Source organism: Trematomus bernacchii, unplaced genomic scaffold, assembly GCF_902827165.1.
Source record: "Trematomus bernacchii unplaced genomic scaffold, fTreBer1.1, whole genome shotgun sequence".
NCBI classification, from domain to species: Eukaryota; Metazoa; Chordata; class Actinopteri; order Perciformes; family Nototheniidae; genus Trematomus; species Trematomus bernacchii.
This window is the reverse complement of record NW_022987654.1, coordinates 1,167,631-1,178,000: the sequence shown is the minus strand read 5'-3', so window position 1 is coordinate 1,178,000 and position 10,370 is coordinate 1,167,631. Positions and strand designations below refer to the sequence as shown.

Here is a 10,370-nt window from a genome sequence, read left to right as displayed (position 1 = left end):
AGTTGTGGAACCACTAAGTATTACATTGCCCTTCATTTGACACAGTAAAACAAGCACAGATGTAAATAGTAAAAGAATGATGACTCCATTTATTGTGCATGCTGGCTCACTGTTATGAAATACTTGAATAGAGCAGTGCTTTTGTTAATATTATTAACACTGTTAATAACACCTAGCCCATTACCAAACGTCCATTGAACTCAAAGAGCCAAGTTAACTCCTTAAACCAATCATGAATACCCACATCATTTAAAATCAGCAACACACATTGAATTGTAATACATGTAAAAAGTAACATTATGTAAAAAATACAATCTGAGCATCAGAACAAAACATTGTTTACATACACTGCTCATTGGTCAGTGAGCATAAAGCAGGAAGCAGGAGCTACACATAAAGTAGAGCTTCAGTGACGTATCAGTCCAGTCAGTTAAGCAAAGATGGATATGTGAGTAAAAATAGAAGAACAATTGTATTTACTTACGCTTTAGGTATAATCATGGAAGCGGTATCAAATGAAAATGTACTCAATGAAAACTTTATTTAACCCTTAGATGCACGAGTGACTGGACCACACTCTTCCATAAGTGGGTCAAAAAGGACCCGTATTAGAATAATATGTGTTTTTATGCCATTTTGGTTAAGAAAAATCACTTGTATAATATTTAGTATTATATTTTGGTTCACATTAGAAATATTTTATATTTAATTTTTCACTATTTATAATTTTAGACATTCTTTTTACATTTTGAAAAAAAACGTTTCCCATAGGATTCCATAGAAAATGCATGCGGGTAATTTTTGACCCACTTATGGAAGCTTGGGCTAGTAATACAAAAACTACAATTTCTTAAAATGTAAATACATTTTTTGAATGGCATGATATCCAAAACATGTTTTTTGAGGAATAGCTGGAATATGAAATGATAAAAAAAAATGTGATTACAAAGATACTTCAAGAAAACCACCTCACCGGGTCAAAAAAGACCCACTTGTGCATCTAAGGGTTAACGTGCGCTGCACACACATTGCTACTTTAACACGGCACTGTTAAAAAGTCCCCTCTAGGTAGCGCCAACGGTCCAAGTCCAGACTTGATCAAGTAAAATGAAAGAAACGTAACACATTTTCCTTGGTCTCTAATACTTACCATTAAAACAACAAAAGGCCTCAATGTGGTGTTTTTAAAAAACTGATTTTTCTACATTCCACAACATTGTGTCTCCTGCTGTCTTTGCCTGGACATAAGGCACGTGGATGTGTTTAGTTGGGAGTGCAGCTTCCTGGACCAGCCAGTGACTCAAGTTTCGCCATCTATTTGTCTCTTCCTCACTTAGAGAATTTCTGCATCTCTGCAAAGAAGTATAGGAAAGTTCAAAGTTAAGGAAGATTGAAAATGAGACATTTGTTTTTCACTGATCTGACTTTGATTTTGTGTTACCTTTGTCAAGATCAATGACTTTAGGCTGAGTGCTAGTGTGGACCTTCTCTTTCAGCAGGTTGTTCTTGAAGTCTAAAATCACACAGGAGAAAGTCAAAACACACACACACACCAGGCAAAAGCCGCTTTCTTCATCTTTCCTTAATCCTTACCAAGTCTTTTCTCTCCTTCAGGCTCCAGACTGCTCACATTGCCATCAGCAATGTCCATCTCAAACTCTTCTGAGCTGCTCTCACTTCTGCTTGACCTATCACAGTATGATATAGACAATTGAGTGTGTTAAATGGTAAGACAGTCATTATGCGAGTGTGTTTTCTGTGTTCTCACCTCATAGATGGTTGAGGGTAAAACTCTGAAACCAAAGAAGATAAGATGAGATTTAGAAATGTTATTTCAATGTAAATCTACAGTCTGACTAAGATACAGCAAGTCATACCTTTGGTTTTACGTCTGCGTGTGATGAGGATGATGATGAGTACAACGAAGGCCAGGAGCAGGAAGGAGGTGAGGACGTAGCCCAGCGGCATCAGAAAGTGGTGTCTCTGGTTGGGCAGGATAACATTGATGACTCGCGGTGATTCAGCCTTAGTGGTGTCTGAGTAGTGCAGAGATCACAACAGTCACCATTTAGGGTTTACAAATGGTATAAACAACACCAGACTTTACATAGAACATAAATGAGTAACACAGACCTTCCATTTACCTTTCAATTATCTTTTACAGTCACAACAGTTACCATCTTATGTCAAGATGGTCAAGATGGCCCTATTGATACATTTCTAATTACTCTCAATTTCCTCAAGAACAACCATAATGCTTTAGCGTTGGAGTTAAAATGTCTCAACATCTTTTCGATGGGTTGTCATAACATTTGGGACACATTCATATCCTCCTTTGGATGAACTGAAACGACTTTGGTCATCATCCCTTGATCTAGCATCAGGTGTAAGATACTTGTTTATTGAGAGCTAATCAGATAATGTTAGCATGCTCATGTTTAGCTCCAGTGCTAAGAAGTATAGCCGCACATAGAAGCTAGCAATGATGTGAATAAGTACGTTTCTGTGATATAGTGGATTACTACAGGGCTAAATAAGTATTATATGGTGGCTATAGGGGAGGCTGTGGCTCAGTGAATAGTGTGATAGACTTCGAATCAGGGGATAGCAAGTTCGAGTCCCACTGCAGTCAGCATGTCGTTGTGTCCCTGGGCAAGACACTTCACCCCAAATTGCTCCTGTGGGGATTGTCCACAATACTCAATGTATGTAAGTCGCTTTGGATAAAAGCGTCTAACAAATGACATGTAATGTAATGTAATATATTCAAGGAAATAATTTAAGGAAGATATTGCGATTATTTTTGATGTATTAAATAAATAGCTGTTTAGTAATCATAACCTCTTTTCTGCACACCAAAAGACTGGACTGTTGAACTTAAATTAATCTTGACTTTTTTTCCCAAGGGAATATTCGGTTTGAGTTGAATGTGTGTTTGCAGTGGCACACTACATGTAATGCTAGGAGATTTCAAGCCCAACAAAGAAACATTTCACTGTGTGCTGAGGCTGCATGTGTGTGAGTGTGTGTGATGCCACGTAACCTTTGTGATAGGTGATATGTGCGTTACTGCTGAGTGTTGAGATGCATGATGGGGTTGGGGGTTTAGGGGGCTGCTTTCATTTTGCTTTATTGAAAAAACTGCAAGGCAAAAAGCAGCTGTGGACCTCAGACTCGACACATTTAAGCCAAAATGAGATCCAGACAGAAAGTCATGCTGTGATTTACTTTTCCTGGCAGTAAAACACAGAAAATAGAGGAGAGGAAGAGGAGTGAAGGAAGGACAGAGCAGAGTGGAACAGAGGAGAGCCAAGGGGGCGGAAACGGACAGCAAGATGTTTCTCCAGAGGTTTGCTTTGAAAAATTAAGCTAGAAAAGACCTTGATCCCAAAAACACAAACTTAACACGCTTTATACACGGCTGTTCGGCCAAGTACATGAAAACAACATTTTCATTAACACTACAAATCCCCTGATCCTTTTGTTTGGTTTAAAGCCATTAGATGCTGACCCGTGCTCGGATGTGAACATGTGTGTTTGTGTTTGGACTTGTTGCCCTGTCTACTCCTTGCTCAATCTCCACAGACAAATAACTCTGATGGGAGTGAGGGAGGGAGGGAGGGAGGGGTGACCTACATCTCCTCTCCACTATTTCATCAACAAAGTGTCCTTCAGTCTCTCTTTGTGTAGCTCCATCTATCTCAAAAACCTCATCCCTCTCACTCTGTTTGGGTTGCCAGCTGCCGCCCAGATGAGTCAAACTTCTTGTTCTGGTCCAAAAACTACAGAAAACAGTTATTTTTATTAATAAAGAAAGGTGAAAAGATAGTGAGAAAAGAGATGAATGAAAAAGAGTGAATGAAAAAGAGTGAGTGAAAGAAGCGGGATGAAAATAAACAAGCTGAGCATGTGGGATCCTCGAAGCTGGACAGAGGGAAGAGTGAAACTGAGCCAAAGCCAACAAGGCAGCAGACAGTCAGAGAGAGCAACCAGGAGCAGATAAGAAGATAGAATACTGAAGTAGACTTAAGTAAAGAAACTGTGAACACACTCTTACACTGGAGATAAATCATGTATGCATCTTGTTTTTAACCAATAGAATGACTGCATCATTACAGCTCGGGAGTAAGTGAAGGATTAATTGTGTGGGTAGACCTTCAGATACAGTCTTTACACTGTGTCCGAGAGATTCCACCGAAATGAGATCAGAGTTGGCACGCTATCGCACACACACACACACACACACACACACACACACACACACACACACACACACACACACACACACACACACACACACACACACACACACACACACACACACACACACACACACACACACACACACACACACACAGATGGACTTCACCACAGGCATTTCTCATTTCATTTCTAAACCCCTCTCAATGATTTTCCCAGAACACAGACACACAAAAAAACTCTCTCATTCTGCAAGAATTTGAGGTAAGAAGCTGGCATGCCAACGCGCCAATCCTCTCTTCTTCTCTCTTTCCTTTCTTCTTTCTGAAACGCACTCAGAGAACGGCAGGTCCAAGCACAGAGAAATGGGAACTTAACAATTCAGAAAGGAACAAGCAGGAAGGAAAATGGATAATGGAAGAAACAAACCACTCTGAGCAGCGAGAGAAATGCAATAAAAGATGTCTGTTGAGTTGCAGTATAATAATGAAAAAGTGGAGAGCAGGGGTGAGAAGAAGGTGCAAGGCGATGAGGGAGTGTGAGTGGTTTCAGGGGCCTGGCGTCAGACAAGCTGACATTGCAAGACGGAAATCTCTCATGAAACAAACAGAAGAGTTCAGAAGAGAGGGCTTTTCTCCCCCTTCTCCTCTAATGTTTCTTTACTCCGCGGAGAGTCTGAGGCTGGGACGAAACATAGCAAGGATAAATGCGGACAAAACGAGAAAGCACAGAGGGGGAAGTGAGGGAAAGAACAGATGTGTTTCTTTATCCTAATTGTACACATGATAGTTCACATCCACTAAGTCATAAAACATCCCCTCGATTTAGGAACTTCTATGTGTGTGTCTGTGTGTGTGTGTGTGTGTGTGTGTGTGTGTGTGTGTGTGTGTGTGTGTGTGTGTGTGTGTGTGTGTGTGTGTGTGTGTGTGTGTGTGTGTGTGTGTGTGTGTGTGTGTGTGTGTGTGTGTGTGTGTGTGTGTGTGGTGTGTGTGTGTGTGTGTGTGTGTGTGTGTGTGTGTGTGTGTGTGTGTGTTACCTTTGTCTTCACTGGGTAGTGCTTTGGCTGGCAGGGTGGCCTGAATCACCGGTGCTTCCACTGTGACCTGAAACTCTCTTCTCTCGTGCAGACCGCAGTAATGGTGGTGGAGATGGCAGGAATACATGCCCTGGTCTGTGGGCTGTTGAATACACATAGACAAAAACACATACACACATATTATACTGAATGTGCCTTCATATAAAATAATATATGATCCAAATGTTATCAACAACAACACCAGAATAGATTGTTTTGGATGTGCACACAATCAGAATTATTCTATCAAATCTGATTATATATAATTATATAATAATAATATTATGTAATCATATTTAAATCTGAAAAACAATTCAAGTACGTGAACGTTTTCATGCAGCTTTTCACACACAGCATCCTGGAAAAGTTCTTGCCATTGCCAGCATCTAAAGGGGCATTGGGTGTCTGTGCCTGTGTTGTGACAAACATGGTTTACAAATGTGCTCATCATTGAGTTAAGCAATCACTATTTAATTGTATCCATAAAAGCTAAGAAATGATCTATTGCTGTCTTGCCAGGGTAAAGGGGTTTGTGTTACATAAGAGCTAATTATACATACTTTATGTCTTCAAACATGAAACAACAACAGGCGTGGTGTGACAGTCAGCTGAGTGTTGCCTGAAGCTGACTGGAAAGCTGGTCTCGTCCACAGTGTGGGCCCATGTTCTGATTTATGAGCAATATCAGAAGACACCAGGACCCTGACAATCCAAAGACGTGACTGTCAACTTTTCTTTGTTTGCTATAATTACAAACGACACAAAGTGGACTGTTGGGAAGTACTTTTGGGCATATCTTGAATTGTTCGGTATGTTGCTGTTGTTATTGTCTTAAAGAATGTATGTAGTTGCTCAACGTACTGTTACTGCCAACCTCATTTTCCCAACAGAGTTGTTAAGAGCTGAATTACTAATGGAGGTTCCATGTGTTGTGAAACACTGTTTACATCCACACACACGGACACACACACAGTAACACTACTCCAGTGGGAAGTGTACCTCTTGCCATATGATATTTCTTTACTGTATGTACTGAAACTAAAGGGCTCCTGTGTTTACTGTTAAAAACTCTCCTTTTACACACCTGCAGATTAGTTATGGAAAGGGAAAAGTCTCCCTCTGAGAATGCCTGACTGCTGATGTTCATCTTCCTCTGGAGGAATAGCGGTCCGTAGTTGCGCTGCTCTCCAGAGGCGTACAGATCCACCAGGCGGTTGGCCCGGTCGTGGCGGACCCCTGGGGACTGACGGTCCCAGTGGACCACCTGGAGGCCACAGAGGTTACATATTTTACGAAATACCACATAATCCCTTTATATTAAAAGTAAATCGAGACTGAGACTGATACAAACAAACTCATGCACTTCACTCACCTGCTGGTCCTCCTCCTCATGGCTCCAGTCTGTCCACACATTACGGCGGTTGATGCACGGCAGCACCACGGTATTGCCGAGCAGCACCACATACACCGCCTTGTGTCCATCCCAGAAACGCTGCTCTTTACGACCTTTATGTGCAACAAAAGACAAACTCAGTCAGCTTTGAGTCTGCAGCATTGAAGATTGAAGTGCTGTGTGATACTCACGTGATTTGGTGACGTTAAGCTGCACCATGATTGTCTCGTACAGGTGGCAGTAGAGATGATGGAGGTTGCAGGAGTACAGACCTCTGTCATTCATCGTCACGTCTATGGATGCAAAAATCCAAAATATTTGTTACGTATTCACTTACTGTAAAATACTAGAAAACACCATTCTGTAGTTCATGAGTTCATGAATCTTGTATGCTTTGCATTGCATCCAATTTCTCTTTCAGCTGCTTGAAAATAAATGGCAGACATACAAGAAGCAAGCACAGATGTTAAGAAAATAATCACTAAACCATTTCTGTTTGGAAGCAACTCAGTTTTGTTGTGTGTGGACATTGCAATGTTCCCTCAAGCATTTGAGTGCAATTTTCAAAAACAGCAGGTTTCAGCCACATGTTTTATGACACAAAGACCACCTCTGCTAACCACACAGAAATAAACAATTGTTTTTGTAAAATGAGTGTTATGTAAGACAAGATTCCAAACTAAGACAAGATTTCCAACTACAAATCTCCTGAGATGGGATGCATCAGGATCTGATTAACAACTTCTGCTGAAAACTTAACTGACTTATTTCTCTATTGGGAAATGTAACTTTAACAAACAAATACATAAATTAAGACCATTTTATGGTCAAATATGAATAACATGTCTAAATAATTATTTTCTAGCATTTCACTTTTTCCCTACTGGTTTGAACCTAAATTGATGGCAGACTTGAGGGTAAGTGTACATTGACCCTAAATCTAGGTGTATTTAGTCCACTTAAGAGAGCAGCTGTGAAAATGTGTGATATACTGTAAATGACTTGTGACATGAAAGTTGAGCTGAAATGAATCAGACCGACAAAGTAATAATGACCGTCACATGATGAGACCAATTCACCAGCAGCTACAGACATGAGAGTGAAAGAGAGTGACCTTTGATGACCAGGGAGAAGTTCCCATCTCTGAAGGCTCTGTGGCTGAGGCCCACCCGGCCCTGGTTGTAGGAGTTGTAGATCCTCTGTTCCCCCGCAGAGTACATGTCCAGCACCCTCTCCATGGCGTAGTCTGGCCGGGCCCGGTACATGTCCCAGTGCACCACCCTCTGCCTGTCCTTTAGCTGGTCTCTGGTCCACACCATGCGGCCGCTCACACACTGTAGCAGCACTTTGGACCCAGCGGGGGCGCTCACATTGTACCCTGCCACCACCACACTGCTGCTGCTGCCAGACTGACCTGACACTAGAGAGTGGGGGGGGGGGGGAGTTTACACACTAAGTCCCTGAATACAAATGCATTATATGAATCTCAACTGCACACACAGAAAAACATACCTGCAGTGAAGAGGCAGGCAACAGGGACTGAAATAGAAACAGAGGTAGTGAACGTACAAATTACTTAAACAGACGCTGCCAGACTGCCACTGCATATTGTGTTAACTTAAAATGTAAAACTCTTGCATGTTGAAAGGCTTTCTTAATGCAGACTCAACTCAAGTTGGTTCAATTAATGAAATCATTCAGGGTCTGTGCATGATATCAAGTGTCAATCAACTGAGGCTTAAAAAAACTGAAATATACCTTATTGAAAACAATAGTTCAAAGCACTCTTGAAGCTTATGATTATAATGTGCAGTAGACTAAAAGTGTTTTAGGACCCCGAGTCAGTAAAACTCATCTGACAGGAATGTGCTTGAAGCAGGAGGTGGACAGAAGGAAATCATCAGGTCAGGGCTGGCTTTCATATTAATCTCAAAATACTCAAAATATTCTGTTTCGAAAGGTCAGCCAATGATGTGTTTTCTAACACTTAAAATAAGCTTGGTGATTTCAAAGTCTTTAAATATGCAGCTTGGAAGAAAATATGGGAAAAAAACAGAACACTTTAAATGTAATCCATTCAAGTACTAGCAACCATTTAAAAACAATAACGACAAGTTTAGAATGCCTACTCTTGGATGCACACAGAGCTGGGACATATGTAAAACAATGCTACAATCTCCAAACTCTAGTCTACTTACTGTGGATCAAGAGGAGAGCCTGAAAAATGATGTCCTCCCTCTCGGGCTTCATGTTGACTGCTGTAATGGTGTAGAGAAATGTTAAGGATGTGCACCTGGCAGGCGAGCCTGAGGGTAAGAAAACATGCAACCTGTATCCATCCGCAGCAGCAGCAGGGCTTGACCAGATTTCAGTGTTTGAACAAGAACCAGACAGCACCGCGTTTAGACTTCCACACAGAACCAAAACAAGACCAAACTCAACTGATCCCACCCGGGAAATGAAACCCGACACTGGCCTGCATGTACATCCCCTCGCCTCACAGAATTTAATTTACAAAAGTAACTCAAACATGTAGTCTAGATTTATGAGCAAGAACTTCAAATAATGCCAGAAAATACTTAGTTATTGTAAATTGTCAGTTCTTTGCATTTTGTAATAATAATAATAATAATTCGTTATTATAATAATGATAATCATTTGTTATTATTAATATATACTGGGCTATTAAAGTATTTAATTTATTTCACCCATGCTTGATCTCTTTAATAATAATAATAGTGCTGGACAAATCGTCATCAGTAAATCAATCCTCACCACAAATAAACTAATATAGGCCCTTTTTTAGTCCTTCATATCACATTCAGTGTATATCGCAATAGTAAGCCTGTTTCTCTAGTTAAGTAGCTCTTGTCCCACTTAATCCACAATAGACTGTAGAGTTTTCACCGCCTTGTTCAGCTCAAAGACGACCCTTAGTGGCTGATGTTATGCTATGACTACACAGGTACTGTATATCATCGAAGGGTGCTTGTAACAATATTGCAAGGTGTATTACTATTGAGGACAGAACTGTATTTATTTCCACATGTATTTCTACATTTATGTATTCGTATATTAATGTATTCCTGTATTTATTTATTTGCTTGTTTATTTTTTCATACATTTATTTATGAATTTATTATTATTTATTTATACTTCTGTCATGTTCCGTCCTCCATATATTTCTGCATCAATTAGATAAGGAATGTTGGCGGTGGAAACAGTAGACTACTTACTGAATCTACATTAGAATTGACCGTATTTCGATGAAGAGTTGACTTTTTTCAATGTTCGAGTTGTTCTTCCCTTAAAATAGTAGTTCCCATACCGGGAGTCGAACCCGGGCCGCCTGGGTGAAAACCAGGAATCCTAACCGCTAGACCATATGGGACTGGTGCATAGAGAGAAGGACGTGTACTTCAAAAAATTACCCAGTATAACGACAACAACCAATAATATCATGATATGGCTTGTATCAATAGTAAGCGTTCATTCAGATTTTCTGTTGATTATTTAATTCTGCTCTAGATTCATTTCAAGAGAAAAAACAAGACCATACTTTTTAAATCTCCGTTTATATTAAGGGCAGTGGTGAGGTTGTTATAACGTGCCCTATTTTGTAAAATGTAAATTGATCACATGTTTTATTTAATATCGGTATCAACTTATTGTATATCAGACAATATACCCTCGACTTCTAGC

The 10,370-nt window shown here is 40.3% G+C and overlaps 1 protein-coding gene and 1 non-coding gene across 2 annotated transcripts; both read right to left on the bottom strand.

Moving 5' to 3' along the window:
* Positions 1-824: 824 nt before the first annotated feature.
* On the bottom strand, positions 825-9,109 carry LOC117486495 (matrix remodeling-associated protein 8-like). The gene is made up of 12 exons (XM_034134960.1): positions 8,867-9,109; positions 8,181-8,207; positions 7,783-8,088; positions 6,860-6,961; positions 6,648-6,781; positions 6,360-6,539; positions 5,237-5,378; positions 1,878-2,036; positions 1,769-1,793; positions 1,594-1,688; positions 1,442-1,513; positions 825-1,352 (listed from the first exon to the last, which is right to left on the bottom strand). The coding sequence occupies exons 1-12, from the start codon at positions 8,916-8,918 to the stop codon at positions 1,330-1,332; spliced, it is 1,317 nt and encodes a 438-aa protein (XP_033990851.1). The 5' UTR covers positions 8,919-9,109; the 3' UTR covers positions 825-1,329.
* An 878-nt stretch (positions 9,110-9,987) lies between these two features.
* trnae-uuc lies at positions 9,988-10,059 on the bottom strand. Its single transcript has one exon. It is a non-coding gene; the product is annotated as a tRNA-Glu (tRNA).
* Between the last annotated feature and the right edge of the window lie 311 nt (positions 10,060-10,370).